The sequence below is a fragment of the Pithys albifrons genome, chromosome 7 (assembly GCF_047495875.1).
Source record: "Pithys albifrons albifrons isolate INPA30051 chromosome 7, PitAlb_v1, whole genome shotgun sequence".
NCBI classification, from domain to species: domain Eukaryota; kingdom Metazoa; phylum Chordata; class Aves; order Passeriformes; family Thamnophilidae; genus Pithys; species Pithys albifrons.
Window position 1 is genome coordinate 1,925,782 of NC_092464.1, and position 20,318 is coordinate 1,946,099.

The 20,318-nt window shown below is 49.8% G+C and overlaps 1 protein-coding gene across 1 annotated transcript in view; it reads left to right on the forward strand.

Moving 5' to 3' along the window:
- PTH1R (parathyroid hormone 1 receptor) overlaps positions 1-20,318 on the forward strand; it is a 127,448-nt gene that overhangs the window by 87,424 nt on the left and 19,706 nt on the right. Inside the window, exons 5-7 of the mRNA XM_071560542.1 lie at positions 7,186-7,280; positions 9,849-10,035; positions 12,524-12,677. Of these exons, the coding sequence (XP_071416643.1) occupies positions 7,186-7,280; positions 9,849-10,035; positions 12,524-12,677 (436 nt within the window). The remainder of the gene's footprint in view (positions 1-7,185; positions 7,281-9,848; positions 10,036-12,523; positions 12,678-20,318) is intronic.

Sequence of the window (20,318 nt, forward strand, 5' to 3'; positions counted from 1 at the left end):
GATGTCTGAGAATAAACTGGGGGGTCTGAGCCTAAACTGGGGTGTCTGAGCCTGAACTGGGGTGTCTGACTGGGGTGTCTGAGCCTAAACTGGGGTGTCTGAGCCTAAACTGGGGTGTCTGACTGGGGTGTCTGAGCCTAAACTGGGGTGTCTGAGAATAAACTGGAGTGCCTGAGCCTGAACTGGGGTGTCTGAGCCTGAACTGGGGTGTCTGAGGCTAACCTGGGGTGCCTGAGCCTAAACTGGGGGGTCTGAGCAGAAACTGGGGTCTCTGAGCATAAACTGGGATGTCTGAGCCTAAACTGGGGTATCTGACTGGGATGTCTGAGCCTAAACTGGGGTGTCTGAAGCTGAACTGAGGTGCTTGAGCCTCAACTGGGGTGTCTGAGCCTCAACTGGGGTGCCTGAGCCTAAACTGGGGTGTCTCAGGCTAAACTGGGGTGCCTGAGTCTAAACTGGGGGGTCTGAGCCTAAACTGGGGTCTCTGAGCATAAATTGGGATGTCTGAGCCTAAACTGGGTGTCTGACTGGGATGTCTGAGCCTAAACTGGGGTGTCTGAAGCTGAACTGAGGTGCTTGAGCTTAAACTGAGGTGTCTGAGCCTAAACTGGGGTGTCTGACTGGGATGTCTGAGCCTAAACTGGGGTGTCTGAAGCTGAACTGGGGTGCCTGAGCTTAAACTGAGGTGTCTGAGCCTAAACTGGGGTGTCTGACTGGGGTATCTGAGCCTAAACTGGGGTGTCTGAAGCTGAACTGGGGTGCCTGAGCCTAAACTGGGGTGTCTGAGCATAAACTGGGGTGTCTGACTGGGGTATCTGAGCCTAAACTGGGGTGTCTGACTGGGGTGTCTGAGCCTAAACTGTGTCCACAGTTGAAAGAGTGAAGGACTCAAGTTCATGGAATCCTGGATTCCTGGAATCATGGATTCCTGGATTGATTGGGGTTGGAAGAGACCTTAAAGCTCCTCTCCCTCCACCCCCTCCCACGGGCAGGGACACTTCCCACCAGCCCAGGTTGCTCCAGGCCTTGGACACTTAAATGAAATGATAATTAAGTTAAAATACACTGGTTAAAGTCTCACACTTCTTCACCCAGGGGCTGAAGGTGGGGCAAGGCCAGATTTGTGTCTCTTCCAAGAGGGCAGTGGGTGACCAGTGGTGGCCAGTCTGTCCCCAGGGTGGATTTCTAGGAGACATCAGGCAGAGCTCCTCCTGGTCTCATAAGCCTTGAGACTGTGGAGGTCCAGGCTGTGTCCAGGGCTTGGTCATTGTGACCTTTGTGGTCTGGTGGGAATTAATTCAACTCCTGAGACTGTGGAGGTCCAGGCTGTGTCCAGGGCTTGGTCATCGTGACCTTTGTGGTCTGGTGGGAATCAGTTCCACTCTTGAGACTGTGGAGGTCCAGGTTGTGTCCAGGGCTTGTCCATCATGACCTTTGTGGTCTGGTGGGAATCAGTTCCACTCTTGAGACTGTGGAGGTCCAGGCTGTGTCCAGGGCTTGGTCATTGTGACCTTTGTGGTCTGGTGGGAATTAATTCCACTCTTGAGACTGTGGAGGTCCAGGTTGTGTCCAGGGCTTGTCCATCATGACCTTTGTGGTCTGGTGGGAATTAATTCAACTCTTGAGACTGTGGAGGTCCAGGCTGTGTCCATGGCTTGGTCATTGTGACCTTTGTGGTCTGGTGGGAATCAGTTCCACTCTTGAGACTGTGGAGGTCCAGGTTGTGTCCAGGGCTTGGTCATTGTGACCTTTGTGGTCTGGTGGGAATTAATTCAACTCTTGAGACTGTGGAGGTCCAGGTTGTGTCCATGGCTTGGTCACTGTGACCTTTGTGGTCTGGTGGGAATTAAGTTCCAGTCTTGAGACTGTGGAGGTCCAGGCTGTGTCCAGGGCTTGTCCGTCATGACCTTTGTGGTCTGGTGGGAATTAGTTCCACTCCTGTCCATCTCAGCTCCCAAAAGAGGCTTCTCAGCCCCTGGAGGTGGTTGTTGCAGCTGGCAGATGACTCAATATTTTGTCACCTGGAGGACCTTTCCTGTCTCTGTGGTTTCCACCCAGCTGGGACCTCCCTGGTGCTGGGAGGTGAAAGGGACCTGGGTTGGAGATCCCTAAATGCCACTTTTTCCCTCCTGGGTAAACCCAGGGCAAAATGGTCCTTCCTGAGGGTGACAAACTCCTGGCAACTTGCCAGGCTGAGCTGCCCCAGGAGAACCTCAACCTTTGATCCCTGAGGATCAAAGCAGCCAATCCCCCAAAAATGCCCTTTCCCAGAATGGCATTTGAGATTCCACCTGCAGCAGAGGACCCCACCGTGCCACCCTGCATGGATTGGTGTGTCCTGGCCCTCTTGATCCACAGCCTCCCAAAACGTGCTGCCAGCCAATCAGGAGGCTCCTCCCAAGGCCATGGATGCCACGAGACAGTCACTGTCCCACAGCAATGGGGGGCTTTGGGTCAGGGGCTCAGGGGGGCTCAGGGACACCTCTGTCCACCTGGGCATGGGAGCTCCTCCAACTGCTGGAGTGCCGGGAATCCGAAACTTGGAGTAGGATGATATTATTATTATTATTATTATTATTATTATTATTATTATTATTATTATTATTATTATTATTACTATTATTACGATTATTATTATTGTTATTATTATTATCATTACTATTATTATTATTATCATTATCATCATTATCATCATTATTATTATCATAATTATTAACATTATTATCATCATTATCATTATTATAATAATCATTATTATTTATCATTTTATTATCATTACAACCATGATCGCTATCGATATTAATAATAAGTAATTATCATAATTATCCATTATTAAATTTTAATATTAATATTTAATATTTACTATTAAATATGAATAATAATTACTAATTATTAATTCTAATTATTAGTAATAATAATACCAATTATAGATTTATTATTATTATTTATTATTATTTCTCATTATTACTATTATTACTATTATCACTATTACTATTATTAATTTTATTATCATTACTATTATTATTATTCATTTTATTATCATTACTGTCATGATTACTATTAATATTAATAATTATCAATTATCATAATTATGATTATCAATATTTGATATTAATATTTCCTATTATTAAATAATAATAATATTTACTAATCATTAATGCTACTGATTAGTAATAATAGTAATAATAATAATTATGTTACTATTATTTTATTATTATTTTTATTATTTATTATTTTTACTATTATTACTATTATTATTTATTTTATTAGCATTACTATAATGATTACGATTAATATTAATAGTTATTAATGACAATAATTAATAAGTATTAATCTTAATATTAATATTTACTATTAATATTAATAATAATTACTAATAATTAATACTAATGATTAGTAATAATAGTAATAATAATGATTAATATTTCATTATTTTATTATTTCTTATTATAATTTATTTTTACTATTATTACTATTTTTAATATTATTACTATTATTATTTATTTTATTATCATTACTGTAATGATCACGATTATTATTTAAAATATTAATTATCATAATTAATAATTATTAATATTTAATATTAATATTTAATATTTAATATTTAATATTAATAATAATTACTATTAATTAATAGTGATTATTAGTAATAATAGTAATAATAGTTATTTTATTATTATTACTTTATTATTATTTCTTATTATAATTTATTTTTACTATTATTACTATTTTTACCATTATTACTATTATTATTTATTTTATTATAATTACTATAATGATTACGATTAATATTAATAATTATTATCATAATGAATACTTATTTTTGTTTTACATTAATATTTAATATTATTAAATATTATTATTAATATTACTAATTATTAATACTAATTAGTAGTAATAGTAGTAATAATTAATTTATTATTTATTATTATTACTATTATTATTGCTATCATTAATATCAACATCAACAACAATAATTAATAATAATAATAATAATAATAATACCAATAATAATAATAATAATAATAATAATAAAGATGATAATAGTAATAATAATAATAATGATAATAATAAAGATGATGATGATGATAATAATAATAATAATAATAATAATAATAATAATAATAATAATAATAATCCTCGTTGTTGTTGTTGTCATTTGAATCCCAGTTTGAATCTCACTTTGAGTTCAAATTCCAATCCGGGTTTTCACCCTGCAGACAAATCTTTTCCAGCTCCAAGAGAATTCCAACCTGGCAGCAGGAAAATTCCTCCCTTTCCCCCGGAGGGTTTCCAATCCCCTCCCTCTGGCTCTGTCCGGATAAATAGAAACCAATGGAAATACCCCCAGACACAAACACTAAATTAGGGTTGGCAAACCTGCTGGAAACCACAGAGGAACCTGCCCACAGCTGGGCATTCTGAGGTGCCAGGGCTGAGGCTTTGCCTGCCAGGCCACATTTCCAGCCTCAGAGCCCGGGCAGGGCTGGCAGGGCAGCCACAAACTGCTGGTGTTGGGCATCCCAGGGGTGGGTGAGGGAAAGGTGGGCACAGGAGTCTCTGAGATGCCCCACTTGGAGGTGGATGGGGGCAAGGTGGGAACAGGAGCCTCTCAGATGCTCGATCAGGGGGTGGGTGAGGAAAAGGTGGGCACAGGAGCCTCTAAGATGCTCCATCAGGGGGTGGGTGAGGGACAGGTGGGCACAGGAGCCTCTGAGATGCTCCATCAGGGGGTGGGTGAGGGAAAGGTGGGCACAGGAGCCTCTGAGATGCTCCATCAGGGGGTGGGTGAGGGACAGGTGGGCACAGGAGTCTCTGAGATGCCCCACTGGGAGGTGCGTGGGGGCAAGGTGGGCACAGGACCCTCTGAGATGCTCCATCAGGGGGTGGATGAGGGAAAGGTGGGCACAGGAGCCTCCGAGATGCTCCATCAGGGGGTGGGTGAGGGAAAGGTGGGCACAGGAGCCTCCGAGATGCTCCATCAGGGGGTGGGTGAGGGAAAGGTGGGCACAGGAGCCTCCGAGATGCTCCATCAGGGGGTGGGTGAGGGAAAGGTGGGCACAGGAGCCTCCGAGATGCTCCATCAGGGGGTGGGTGAGGGAAAGGTGGGCACAGGAGCCTCTGAGATGCTCCATCATGGGGTGGGTGACGGAAAGGTTGGCACAGGAGCCTCTGAGATGCCCCACTGGGAGGTGAGAGGGGGCAAGGTGGGCACAGGACCCTCTGAGATGCTCCATCAGGGGGTGGATGAGGGAAAGGTGGGCACAGGAGCCTCTGAGATGCTCCATCAGGGGGTGGGTGAGGGAAAGGTGGGCACAGGACCCTCTCAGATGCTCCATCATGGGGTGCGTGAGGGAAAGGTTGGCACAGGAACCTCTGAGATGCTCCATCAGGGGGTGGGTGAGGGAAAGGTGGGCACAGGAGCCTCTGAGATGCTCCATCAGGGGGTGGGTGAGGGAAAGGTTGGCACAGGAGCCTCTGAGATGCCCCACTGGGTGGTTTCTTCAGGGTTGTGTCTAATTCCAGGCAGTTAAAGGCAGCACCAGGTGGTCTGGTGGCAGGAACTGTGTCCCTTTCCAGGGGGATATTCCTGAGTGAAGCTGCACAGGGTGAGGGAAAACATCTCAGGGTTTAATGGAAACCTCAGGGTTTCTAAGCCCAACTTGAAAACCTGGTGAGCCAAGAGAACCAAATTCTCTTAGGGGATGAATTGCCACGAGCTCTGCTGTGGCAGGACCTTTGCCAGCAGGACTTTGGCAAGCTCAGGTTGTGTCTGGGTTGGAGCACCACAGGCAGAAGCTGCTTTGGATTTGAAAAAGGGAAAAATAAATGTAGGGGATTTTTTTTTTTTTTGCCTCATATCCCAGAGCCAAAGTTTATCCTCCCTGTGTTTTCTGGGATGGTCCAACACTCCATCAGTCAGCAATGGCTGAATTGTCCAAGTCCAGCAGAATTCCCAGTGGGCATTTTGTTCAAGCCAAACTTCCCAAGGTTGGGCATTTTGTTCAGGTGGACATTTTGCTCAAGCCAAACTTGCCAAGGTTGGGCATTTTGTTCAGGTGGACATTTTGCTCAAGCCAAACTTGCCAAGGTTGGGCATTTTGTTTAAGCCAAACTTGAGCATTTTGCTCAAGCCAAACTTGCCAAGGTTGGGCATTTTGTTTAAGCCAAACTTGAGCATTTTGTTCAAGTCAAACTTGCCAAGGTTGGGCATTTTTTTCAAGTCAAGGTTGGGCATTTTGTTCAAGCCAAACTTGCCAAGGTTGGGCATTTTACTCAAACAAAGGTTGGGCATTTTTCTCAAGCCAAGGTTGGGCAATTTGTTCAAGCCAAACTTGAGCATTTTGTTCAAGCCAAACTTGCCAAGGTTGGGCATTTTGTTTAAGCCAAACTTGAGCATTTTGTTCAAGCCAAACTTGCCAAGGTTGGGCATTTTGTTTAAGCCAAACTTGAGCATTTTGTTCAAGCCAAACTTGCCAAAGTTGGGCATTTTTTTTAAGCCAAACTTGAGCATTTTGTTCAAGCCAAACTTGCCAGGGTTGGGCATTTTACTCAAGCCAAACTTGCCAAGGTTGGGCATTTTACTCAAGCCAAACTTGTCAAGGTTGGGCATTTTACTCAAGCCAAGGTTGGGCATTTTGTTTAATCCAAACTTGAGCATTTTGTTCAAGCCAAACTTGCCAAGGTTGGGCATTTTGTTCAAGCCAAACTTGCCAATTTTGGGCATTTTACTCAAGCCAAGGTTGGGCATTTTTCTCAAGCCAAGGTTGGGCATTTTGTTCAAGCCAAACTTGCCAAGGTTGGGCATTTTTCTCAAGCCAAGGTTGAGCATTTTGTTCAAGTCAAACTTGCCAAGGTTGGGCATTTTTCTCAAGCCAAGGTTGGGCATTTTGCTCAAGCCAAACTTGCCAAGGTTTTGTCCCTCTGGAGATCCAAGTGATGTGATCCAAGTGGTGTCTGGATCGGGCAGAGAATCCGTAAAGCGCTTTGGGTTCCTTTGGGCTGGAAACGCTGCCCAACTCCCAGGTGTGGCACTGACCCACCTTCCCCCCCTGCCCACATCAGGGCCCCCACGTGCCCATCCCCAGGCTGCCCCTGGGGGGTGTGGGTGCCCCGTGCCCGCGCTGGCACCGCCGTGGCACGTGTTCTAACGTGGCGCTCTTTTCTCCACCGTTTCTGCTGCAGGAGGTCTTTGATCGCCTCTATTTGATTTATACTGTTGGATACTCCATCTCTCTGGGATCCCTCACAGTTGCTGTCCTTATCCTGGGATACTTCAGGTAGGCGGCTCTGGGTCTACCCGAGGGAGTTGGCACCAGGTGGCACTTCAGGAGTGGTGCTTTGGGCTCTGGGAGTGCCATGTAGGGAAAACCTCCTGAGGGATGGGGGTGGGAAGTTGGAACTCCTCCTGCTTCCCTGCAGGGGAGTTTTCCAGCCCCTCAGTACAAAGCTGGAAGAGGCATCTCCAGGTTTGCCTCCCATGGGGAACTCCCTGGGGTTTTCTGTCCTTCTTACCCATCTGGCTCAGGTTAAATGGTCAGTTTTTTAGGTAGTTCTGGTTTCATGAGGGAAATTCCACTCTGGACCCAAATACTCCTGAAGGAAGAGCAGCTGAAGGGAAACCCAGGCTGATTCCTCCCATCTCCCCCTGCTGCTGTTCCCAGGGATCCAAAAATCACCCTCCTTGTTCTGATGGTCCCTCCTCCCTTTCCACCACCCCTAAATACCACTTTGAACCCACACCATCCATTCCTCAGACCTCCTGTTGCATCTCCCACTCCTGGAAGTGTCCAGGTCGGACAGGGCCTGGAGCAACCTGGGATAGCGGAAGGTGTCCCTGCCCATGGCAGGAGGTGGCACTGGATGGGCTTTAAGGTCCCTTCCAACCCAAGCCATTGTAGGATTCTCTGAGTCTTGCTGGCACCGAGAGCATGGCATGGGAGGGATGAAGGATGTCACCCATCTCAAGGAATTTGTCCTTTGGGAAGCCACACCTGGTGAGCTGGAGATCGAGCAGGGGGTTGACTCCCAACCCCTGAGCCCCAGCTGGACTTCCCTTGGGTGTCTGGTCACATCTTCTCCTGGAAACCAGCAGGACCCAGACAAGAGCTGAGGGGGTAATTGTGCCTGCTGGAATCAGCCACCTGGTGCTGCCCATGGAGCTCGTGCCAAGCCCCAGGAATGACCCACTGGAAAAAAATGGGTGGTTTTTGGCTCTGCAGGTGCTGCTCAGGTCCCTCTGCAGTGGCAAAAGGTGCTCAGGGGGATGTGCTTGGAGAGCAGAGCCCAAACCTGGGACACACACAGGCCAGAGGGATGCAGACCCTCCCTGGAGGCACCTGGAAGGATGTAGTGCCAGCCCCCATCCCTGCCACCACACTCCTGCTCTGCCAACCTTCTCCTTCCGTTTCCTTTCTCACTGGACATGGGCAAGGTGGTGAAAATATTCCATGTCTGTGTATCTAAGAGTGTTCCTGGTTCCAGAGATGGGCTCTCTTTCTATTCACATTCTCAGACACTTCATTTCCAGTCCAGACCTCATGGACAACTGGGCTGGAATGTCCCTATCCCAGGGATCAAGGCAGCAGCAGGGATCAAGCCGGGTTTTATCCCAGATGACACACAATCCAGGGATTCACTGGCCACAGTTCAAGGCAGGGGACAAAGCCCACCTCCATTCCCACCTCAGCAGTTCCACTGGGTGTGGTTTGGATTGGAACAGCCCAGAGGACAACTGTTATTGCTGCCATAATGTCCTTCAGAGGAGCCAAACACAGCTGGGCATGATGGTTTCCATTATTGGAGCTGGAGATTTCAGAGGACATAAATCCACCCATAAATCCACCCAAACATCTACCCATAAATCCATCCATAAATCCATAAATCCATCCATAAATCCATCCATAAATCCATCCATAAATCCATCCATAAATCCATAAATCCATCCATAAATCCATCCATAAATCCAGGTGTGGCCAGCCAGGCAACAGAGCTCTAGAGGCCAGAGGACACCCCAAGAGGTCACTTAGTTCCTTCTTCTCCCCAAACCCACCATCACTGGTTCCAAAATACACCTCTCCCATGTGGGTCCAACCCATCCCGTTGTCACCATCCAGCTTTTCCCCCAGAAAGGACCTCAAAGCGCTTTACAACGGGCATTTATGGGGTCGTTGCTGGGGTGGAGCCCAAAGCTGCTCACCATGAGCAGGCCAAGGATGGTGTCCCAGCAGCAGACAGGACAAACAGCCCAGCACTGCTCAGTTACTGCTGGAGGAGCTGCTGAGCTTGGGGGACACCAAAATCAGCGTTTCCAGGAAACTCTGCCAGGCTTTCAGTGGCCACAAGTTCTGGAGCCCTTGAAGCCCAAGGGCAGTTGGGGATGGAAAGGGGGAATGGCTTCCAACTGAGAGAGGGTTGAGTTAGAGCAGGTTTTAGAGAGAAATTCTTCCCTGGGAGGGTGGGGAGGAACTGGAATGGATTTCCCAGAGAAGCTGTGGCTGCCCCATCCCTGGGAGTGTCCAAGGCCAGGTTGGAGCAACCTGGGCAGTGGGAGGTGTCCCTGGGACAGTGGGAGGTGTCCCTGAGATAGTGGGAGGTGTCCCTGCCCATGGCAGGGGGTGGGACCAGATGAGCTTCAAGGTCCCTTCCAACTCAAGGCATTCCATGATTCCATGACTCTGGGAAGCCCTTGGAGCAGGGATCAATCCATGTGCAGCCCCATGGAGGGTTGGGGAGGGCAGGGCAGGGGTGGTGGCACCGCTGGGTGAGGGGAGCTGGGGCTCTTTGGAGGCACAGACACCCACCAGATGTTCTGAACTTCTCCCCCCCTGTTGTGTCTCCTCCTGCAGACGTTTGCACTGCACTAGAAACTACATCCACATGCACCTGTTTGTGTCCTTCATGCTGAGGGCCATGAGCATCTTCGTGAAGGACGCGGTCCTGTACTCGGGCTCGGCCCTGGAGGAGATGGAGAGGATCTCAGAGGAAGACTTGAAATCCATCACTGAAGCACCTCCAGCAGATAAATCACAGTTTGTGAGTGTCCCCAGAGCAGCTGCTTCTCAGGGCTTTGTGTCTCTGTCCTGTCTGCTCAACACTTGGCTTTTCTCCGGGGGCTTTTCCACCCTGCTGAGATGGAAACCCTCACCTTGCACAGCCTTTCCCTTCCCACTCCCTCTGGATCCAGAGGGATTGCCCAGGTCCTGGGCTAAGGAGGAGCTGTGCCCTGTGGCAGTCAAGGTTGGGGTTTGATTCCCACCTACAATTCCTGCTGTCACCACCCCCCTGATGCCCCTGGAATCTGTGGCTCTGGGAACATCCTTGATTGTCCCAGCGTGGAACAGCCTGTTCTTCTCCCACCACCACATGCAGTTGGCACAGGAGGAGAAGGAACAGCCTCAAGCTGTGCCAGGGGAAGGGCAGGTTGGACACCAGGAGGAATTTCTCCCTGAAAAGGGTGGGCAGGCACTGGAAGGGGCTGCCCAGGGAGGTTTGGAGTGCCCATCCCTGGAGGTGCCCAAGGCAGGACTGGCCGTGGCACTGAGTGCTGTGGGCTGGGGGACAAGGTGGGTATCGGGCACAGGGTGGGCTGCAGGGGCTGGGAGGGCTGTGCCAAGGTGGGCATCAGGCACAGGGTGGGCTCCATAGGCTGGGAGGGCTTTGCCAAGGTGGCAACAGGCACAGGGTGGGCTCCTTGGGCTGGCAGGGCTTTGCCAATGTGGGCATCGGGCACAGGGTGGGCTCCATGGGCTGGGAGGGCTTTTCCAAGGTGGGCACTGGGCACAGGGTGGGCTCCATGGGCTGGCAGGGCTTTTCCAAGGTGGGCACTGGGCACAGGGTGGGCTCCACGGGCTGGGAGGGCTTTTCCAAGGTGGACACTGGGCACAGGGTGGGCTCCATGGGCTTTGCCAAGGTGGGCATCGGGCACAGGGTGGATTCAGTGGTCTTGGAGCTCTTTTCCAACCTCAGGAATTCTGGGATAAACTCCCTGCCCATCTATTTATTTGGCTCCAGACTTTCAGAGCTCCCACAACCCCTTGGATACAACCAGGGCATGTGGAGTGTCCCAGTGGGTACCCAAGAGCTCCCAGATGGAAATCTGCTCCTGGAAATCTCCATCCCATTCCCAGCTCCTTCTCCTTAACTGCTGCAGAGCTCAACACACTTCCAAACACTCCCCTTTTAGGCAGAAGCTTCTCCTTGGGCTGAACTCATTCCAAGGAAGAATTGGGATAACCATTGGTGTTCTTTGAATATATTTTTTTAATATTATCCCATCTAATTTTTAATTATTTTAATTTGAGTTTTAGGGGCACCTCCCCTCCTTCTGCATTGAAAGACAAGCAAGTGATGAGGGCAACAATTAATGGCTTTCCTTTGTTTCCAAGGGAAGGGAGAGCTTTGCAATTATTGCCTGATGCTCCCTGGGAAAAGAATAAAAAAGATATTATTTTATATATATATATATAATACAAAAATATAAATATACAAATTATTATTCCACCTGGATGGGGAGTTTTAATTGATCTTCTATTTTGACTCACTTTGCCTGGACAAGAAGAAGAGGGTGATGTGTCCATATCTCATTGACATACAATGGATTTATGGATATTAAATGTGTATATTCATTCTGTTGGCAAAGGATTGGCAGAAGAGCTGCAGAAATTCTCCTCTTTATTGACCAGGGGCATATTATTGACAGTTTCTGTCAGTCCTCTCAAAGGAAGGGACATCCTGGAGAGGTGATGCTGCCACAGGATTCCTGTGAGATCCAACTTTCCAGACTCCGGGAATGTCCACATTGATAGGGATGGCTTTATGTGTCCCTTTGGAACTGTTCACCCCATGTGGCATCAATATCTTCCAACTTTCCTTCTGTGTTCAGAAGCACCTGGAGATTGTGGGGGAAAACCTCCAGGTTTGCTCTTGGAGGACCCATCTCCAAACCAAGAGCAGCCATTCAGGGTGTCCTCACGTTTGTTGAGGACAGACAAACAGCCCTGGAGGATCCTGTCCTGGACACCATGGCAGGTTGGGGTGACCTAACCCACAGGATCTCTCCATGAGCTGAGGGAAGAGTTGCAGTCCCCGTGGTGGGACTTGCACCAGGTCCCTCAGACTGAGACTGCTTGGCCACAGCCCTGTGTCCTCTGGCATGGACAAGGGACACAGGGCAAAGATGAAACCCACCTGGCCTAGAAAGTGTGGGAGTCCTTCACTTCATCACTGGGCTGGGAGAGAGCAGGATCAGGCCATCCCATCTCCACAGGTTCCCTGTCCTCCTGCACCTCCCACCTCACCTACCCTTGGGAAAGCAATGCTTGGTTTGGGGACTTTCTTCTCCACTGTTCATCCCTTCTATTCTCCTGATGGATTTTTCCCCTTGTAAAAGCCAACAGAACGTTCTAATTTCACTTTTCCCTTCCTCCCCCTTGTTCTCCACCCCATGCTGGTTCATTGTGTCTCTCTGGGAACCTTCAGCTCATGTCCCTCACACCTCCCTGTCCTTCTGTGCTCGTTGCAGGTGGGCTGTAAAGTAGCAGTTACCTTCTTCCTCTACTTCCTGGCAACCAATTACTACTGGATTCTGGTGGAAGGGCTCTATCTCCACAGCCTCATCTTCATGGCATTTTTCTCAGAGAAGAAATATCTTTGGGGATTCACCTTATTTGGCTGGGGTAAGTCGTGGCTGCTCCTCCCAGCCCACCTGCAGGGAGCCTCTGGGAGGGACTTCCTGAAGCTGGTCATGGATGGGAATAAATGCAGGAGAAGGGGCAGAGGCAGGATGAGAAATACCAGGATGGGATTTCCCTCCTGGGAGACCTTTCTCACTTCTGGATTGAGGAATTTCCACTGTGGCACCTCCAGGATCTGTGGAGGGATCAGCCCAGGCTTGGAGACAGCACAGAGAGTCAGAGAATCTCAGAATGGTTTGGATTGGAAGGGACCTTAAAGACCATCCAGTTCCAAGGGCAGGGACATCTTCCACTAGCCCAGGTTTCTCCAAGCCCTGTGGACACTCCCAGGGATGGGGCAGCCACAGCTTCTCTGGCAGTGCCTCTCCACCCTCACACCTGCCATCCTTCCAGGGCTAAATGTAGCATTGGAGGCACCTCTGAGCTCTCCCCATCTCATCCCAGTTCCTCCTGTTGAGGAACCAGCGTTGGGCTGGAGGGGCAGAAGGTGCCTGAGGCTTTGAGCATCTACTCCCAGGCTCTGATTGCCTCCCTCAAGGTTCATCTGCTTTCAGAAGCTCCTGGAGGTCTCCTGGATGCTGGAAACCTGCAATTTGGGGAAAAGACCTTTTTTTTCTTCCCCCATTTCTCCTCTTAACTCGGACATCTTTTCCCTGAGGAGAGAGGAAGGGCTGGCATGAGGTGCAGGGTGTTGTGGCCACACTGAGTTCAGACCAAGAGGTCATTGCTGTTCACTTCTGGCATCAGTTTTGGCTTCCAAGGAGTTCTGAGGTGCTGAGAGGCTCAGGACAACAAAACAAATGCCCACAGTTGTCCCAAAGTCTGAGGAGTGTGAGGGAGAACAGGAAGGTGTTGGATAATCCTTGAGGACATGATGAATAACAGGGTGAAGGTCCACCCAGGGGCTCCCTGCAGGGAAAGCCTCTTCAGAGGGGTCTGTGCTTGCTCCAAACTGTGTGGCCCAGGACTCCTTCCCACATTCCAGGTTTAAAACGCACATCCTGTGATTGCATTTTAGGACAAGGCTCAGCCCCATTCCAGAACTGGATTTCTTAAGGGGAAAAACCCCCAGTGTTTTGGAGCAAGGCAGGTAGTGCAGGACCAAGTTCTGAGGGGTTGCAGGACCAAGTTCTGAAGGGTTACAGGACCAAGTTCTGAGGGGTTGCAGAACCAAGTTCTGAGGGGTTGCAGGACCAAGTTCTGAAGGGTTGCAGAACCAAGTTCTGAAGGGTTGCAGAACCAAGTTCTGAGGGGTTGCAGAACCAAGTTCTGAGGGGTTGCAGGACCAAAATCTGAAGGGTTACAGGACCAAGTTCTGAAGGGTTTCAGGACCAAGTTCTGAAGGGTTGCAGGACCAAGTTCTGAAGGGTTACAGGACCAAGTTCTGAAGGGTTGCAGGACCAAGTTCTGAGGGGTTACAGGACCAAGTTCTGAGGGGTTGCAGGACCAAGTTCTGAGGGGTTACAGGACCAAGTTCTGAAGGGTTTCAGGACCAAGTTCTGAAGGGTTGCAGGACCAAGTTCTGAAGGGTTACAGGACCAAGTTCTGAAGGGTTGCAGGACCAAGTTCTGAGGGGTTACAGGACCAAGTTCTGAGGGGTTGCAGGACCAAGTTCTGAGGGGTTGCAGGACCAAGTTCTGAAGGGTTTCAGGACCAAGTTCTGAAGGGTTGGAGGACCAAAATCTGAAGGGTTGCAGGACCAAGTTCTGAAGGGTTGCAGGACCAAGTTCTGAGGGGTTACAGGACCAAGTTCTGAAGGGTTGCAGGACCAAGTTCTGAGGGGTTGCAGGACCAAGTTCTGAGGGGTTGCAGGGTTTGGGATTCAGTCACCCAGGGCAGTCCAACCTGCAGGACTCTCTGCCCAGTTTTTCTCCTTCCCAAATGGGATCTGGAGAGAAGTTCCTTCCAAACCTCATGTTCAGCTGGTGCCCAGGTCAGAAACTGCTGGTGCTGCCAAGGGGTGCAAATATGAGCCTCAAACTGGGCCTGCATCTCTCTGGAAAAGTCTAGTCCTGGACAGCTGGAAGGTTTGGGACAAAAGAAAGAAAGAAAAAGGTGTTTGACTGGGCTTGGAGCAACCTGGTCTGGGGAAGGTGTCCAGGAGTTGCAATGAGATGACCTTTAAGGTCCCTCCCAACCCAAGCCATGCTGTGACTGTGTTTTGGGGACAGGGCATTTCTCCCCTCAGAAGTCCTCAGATAGAGAGGCCTTCAGATGTCACCTCTTTTTTAAAACAAATGGGCAAAACCTCAAATAAATTAAATTAAATTTAAAAAAAATGAAAAATCTTCTTCCAGACCTTGAGGTAAAATTTGCTTCTCATAAAACGACCTCAAACTGTACAGAGGAGGCTCGAAGGAGCAATTCCCTGGGGTTGGAATTCTGGGAGAGAGGGGGAGCAGCAGCAATGGGATGCCATGTGTGTAAGCAGAGTGCCCAGAGCTGTGCCAGAGCCTGCCAGGCTGCCAGGCAGGGGCTACCCCAGAGAATTCTTCCAACCAATGCCAGGGAATAATCATTTCATGGGATCAACCCCACCTGTCACAACAGCCTCGTGGCTGAGCTTCCAAGGCTTTGGGGCTGCTCCATGTGGATTCCTCTGGCAGCAGAACACAGGAGCCCTCCGGGGGCACTGGGCTGGCTCTGCTTGGATTAGCACCAGGATGTTCCCACAGGTTGTGTTGTTTGGATGGTTTTTTGGGCACTGGGAAGGGGCAGAGCAATCCAGGAGCCACTGGGAGGGGTGGAAAAGCTCCAGCTCCCTGCAGAGGGCACTGGATGCTGCCCACAGCATGGCAGGGAGTGCCAGGGGGTCGGAGAGGGGCAGCTGTGGCATAGCAAAGAGAGGTTTGTCCTAAAAACTGAGGGGTGACAACGAGGCACAGCATTGCATTGATCCCACCTGGAAACCTCCCAGGGGCAAACAGGGTGCAAAAGTCACCCTACAAGGTCTCAATCCATGGCCAGGGAGGAAACATTGACCCTGAGATCAGCTCAGTTGGCTCAAACTTGGCTGTAATAATGCCAAGGTCATGGGTTCAATCCCCTGTGTGGGCCATTGACTTAAGAGTTGGACTCGATGGTCCTTGTGGGTCCTCCCAACTCAGAATAGTCTGGGATTCTGTGAAACAGGGACATGGAGTTGCTCTTTGCTGTCAGACCTGAGGATTTCTGTCAGGGCTTTCCCACCCACGTCCATCAGACCTGAAGATTTCTGTCAGGGCTTTCCCACCCAAGTCCTCACTCACAGCTCCAGCAGAGACTTCAGTTCCTTCTCCCAAGGGACACCCTGAGGACAGGAGGAGACCCAACCAAAATCAATCAATAAGGCCATTATGGGCTGCAATAATTAATTCCCCTGCAGACTTGCATTCCCTTTAGCTGTTTCCCCAGGGAAGACCATGAGCCATGGCCAACAACTGGACAAGCCAAGCTGGTCCCACTGGCATTTTCCCTTCCCACCCTGTTCATTCACACACAGGGTGGCACTGCCCTGGAATTCTGCTGCAGGGCATTGCAGGGAGACCTGGAGAAGATCAGTGGGGTGGTGTGAGAGGTGCTCAGGTCCAAAACTCCATGTTTATCTAAGCAGGAGTCACCATTCCCTGAGGGAATTTGTGCCCAACAGGAGCAGGGGCAGCAGAGGGTGGCATTGTCCCTGGTTAACATCAGGACCATCCATGGTACAAACCCTCTCCTGCCTTTCCTCTGCCTCATGGTCCATTTCTGTCTCAGTGTAACCCCTTGGGCTGTCAGGGAATTCCTGGAGTTTCAGCTTTCCCTGTCTCTGGAAAGGGAAATCCCTGGAGTTTCCACCTTTCAGCATGAAAAGTCCTGGAATGTCAGAACCACTGAGGTTGGAAAAACCCTCCAAGACCTTGGAATATCAGGAAAAGGTGACATGAGGGGATGGATCAGACCCACTCATGGCTCCTCAGAGAGGTTCCTCCATCCCAGGCAGCTGAGCCCAGGTTTCCTCAGGGCTTAATTCAGAAACTCTCCCTCAGCAGTGGCTCTGCCACCACTCCCCTCCCTCACAGCTTTGGCTGTTTCTCCAGCTGCTGGAGACACATGGAGAGTCCTGAGGGGAGCAGTGGGGTGGGGTGGGCAGCAGATGGTGCTCCTGGAGACACAGACACATGGAGAGTCCTGAGGGGAGCAGTGGAGTGGGGTGGGCAGCAGATGGTGCCCATGGTCCAGCTGCTGGAGACACAGGGAGAGTCCTGAGGGGAGCAGTGGGGTGGGGTGGGCAGCAGATGGTGCCCATGGTCCAGCTGCTGGAGACACAGGGAGAGTCCTGAGGGGAGCAGTGGGGTGGGGTGGGCAGCAGATGGTGCCCATGGTCCAGCTGCTGGAGACACAGACACAGGGAGAGTCCTGAGGGGAGCAGTGGGGTGGGATGGGCAGCAGATGCTGCTCCTGGTCCAGCTGCTGGAGACACGGACACAGGGAGAGTCCTGAGGGGAGCAGTGGGGTGGGATGGGCAGCAGATGCTGCTCCTGGTCCAGCTGCTTGGAGACACGGACACAGGGAGAGCCCTGAGGGGAGCAGTGGGGTGGGGTGGGCAGCAGGTGCTGCCCCTGGTCCAGCTGCTGGGGAGACACCTGACTTTATAGCACCTGCATTGTACACACTGTGTGTCTGCTCTGGAAATGCACAGCGCATACAATGTGGATTCTGTAGAAGTCGCTCACGGCATCGGTGGGCTCTGCCCTGTGTCACACCGGTGTGGGGTAGGACCTCCATCCATCCATCCATCCATCCATCCATCCATCCATCCATCCATCCATCCATCCGTCCGTCCATCCATCCTTTCATCCATCCATCCTTTCATCCATCCATCCATTCATCCATCCATCCATCCGTCCGTCCGTCCGTCCGTCCATCCATCCATCCGTCCATCCATCCATCCATCCTTCCATCCATCCATCCATCCATCCATCCATCCATCCATCCATCCATCCATCCATCCATCCATCCATCCTTTCATCCATCTAACCTTTCATCCATCCATCCATCCCATCCATCCGCCCATCCATCCATCCATCCATCCATCCATCCATCCATCCATCCTTTCATCCATCCATCCATCCATCCATCCATGCATCCCATCCATCCATGCATCCCATGCATCCCATCCATCCATCCGTCAGTCCGTCCATCCATCCATCCATCCATCCATCCATCCATCCATCCATCCATCCATCCATCCATCCATCCTTCCATCCATCCTCTCATCCATCTGTCCGTCCGTCCGTTTGTCCGTCCATCCATCCATCCATCCATCCATCCATCCATCCATCCATCCATCCATCCATCCATCCATCCATCCATCCATCCATCCATCCCTACCTTCCTGCCTCTCTCTGCTCAGAGGGGGCTCAGATGGAGAAAAGGAGGCTCAGGGGGGACCTTCTGGCTCTGCAATCCCTGCCAGGAGGGGGAGCTGGGGGGGTTTGGGAACAGGGACAGGGAACAGGGACAGAAGCAGAGGGAACAGGGACAGGGAACAGGGACAGGAACAGGGACAGAAGCAGAGGGAACAGGGACAGGGAACAGGGACAGAAGCAGAGGGAACAGGGACAGGGAACAGGGACAGGAGCAGGGACAGGGAACGGGGACAGGAGCAGAGGGCACGGCTTCAGGCTGGGCCAGGGCAGGGGCAGGTTGGACATTGGGGAAATTCCTCCTGGGAAGGGCTGTCCAGCCCTGGCACTGCTGCCCAGGGCAGGGGTGGATCCCCATCCCTGCAGGGATGTCAAAGCCCTGTGGATGTGGCACTTGGGGACATGGTCAGTGGTGGCCTTGGCAGTGCTGGGAACATTTGGACTCTGTAATCTTGGAGGGCTTTTCCAACCTCAACAATTGTGTGATTCCAGGACTTTTCCCATGGAAAGTTTAGCTTTGCAGGGAAGGGGAAAGGCTGAACCAGAGGAATGACCCAAACAGTCCATGTTACACTGACACAGAAACCAAACCCAGGGCAGAGCAAAGGAGGGAGAGGAATCAAACCACCTTTTGTAAATTTAGGAACATTTACACTTCAAAACTGCAGAAAATGGAAGAGACACAGAAAGACAAATGTAGCAATAAAAGGAGTGCCAGGAATTCACAGAAAATATCAAGGATCCTTTTCCTACACTCACCTGAGCAGGGTGAGGCAGCAGCACAATAATTGGGATTTTGGGGGTATAACTGATCACTCCTGTGTGTTTTGTTGTTGCTTAGAACTGGAACACAGCCCAGGATTGGTGTCTGAATGGCAGCAGTGTCTCTTGTGAAGGGCAGGACAGGCTTGAGAGGAACAAATACGTGTCAAATGTCCCCAAATCTGTGACACAAATCCTTCTTTCAAACTGAAAGCTTCAGGATAGCGAGGGAATATCCAATATCCCACAGGCAGGCCTGGCAACCTTTCCACAGAGGAGCAGTTTCCCAGCTGATGCCAACTGGAATATCAGCAACATTCCCTCCATTTAAGCCTTTGGTGGCTCAGCCTGGATGGTATCCCTGTTTCCCAGCTGATGCCAACTGGAATATCAGCAACATTCCCTCCATTTAAGCCTTTGGTGGCTCAGCCTGGATCGTGTCCCTGTTCTTTCCCAGCTGATACAAACTGGAATATCAGGAACATTCCATCCATTTAAGCTTTTGGTGGCTCAGCCTGGATCGTGTCCCTGTTGTTTCCCAGCTGATACAAACTGGAATATCAGCAACATTCCATCCATTTAAGCCTTTAGTGGATTGTGCCCCTATTTTTCATCAGTAGGTGGATAAAGGCAAGGAGGAAAGAGCTGTGCCTGTTCCAAGGAATCCTCTCCTTCCCAAACCCCACAGATGCCCAGGGCAGTGGGTCAGGCATTTTCCCTGCAGTGCCCCCAGTGCCAGGGAACCTTCTCAGGGGGCACAGCTCACCAATGCCCCTTTGTAGGCACTGCTGACCTTGAGAGGAACAAGTTCAAGCCAAGTGTCCCCAAATCTCTGAAACAATTCATCTTTCAAACTGAAAACTTCAGGACAGGGAGGGAATATCCAACATCCCACAGACAGACTTGGCAGCTTTCCCACAGGAGCAGTTTCCCAGCTGATGCCAACTGGAATATCAGGAACATTCAATCCATTTAAGCCTTTGGTGGCTCAGCCTGGATGATGTCCCTGTTGTTTCCCAGCTGATACAAACTGGAATATCAGCAACATTCCCTCCATTTAAGCCTTTGGTGCCTCAGCCTGGATCGTGTCCCTGTTCTTTCCCAGCTGATACAAACTGGAATATCAGCAACATTCCCTCCATTTAAGCCTTTGGTGCCTCAGCCTGGATCATGTCCCTGTTGTTTCCCAGCTGATGCCAACTGGAATATCAGGAACATTCCATCCATTTAAGCCTTTGGTGGCTCACCCTGGATCATGTCCCTGTTGTTTCCCAGCTGATGCCGACTGGAATATCAGGAACATTCCCTCCATTTAAACCTTTGGTGGCTCACCCTGGATCATGTCCCTGTTGTTTCCCAGCTGATACAAACTGGAATATCAGGAACATTCAATCCATTTAAACCTTTGGTGGCTCAGCCTGGACCATGTCCCTGTTCTTTCCCAGCTGATGCCAACTGGAATATCAGCAACATT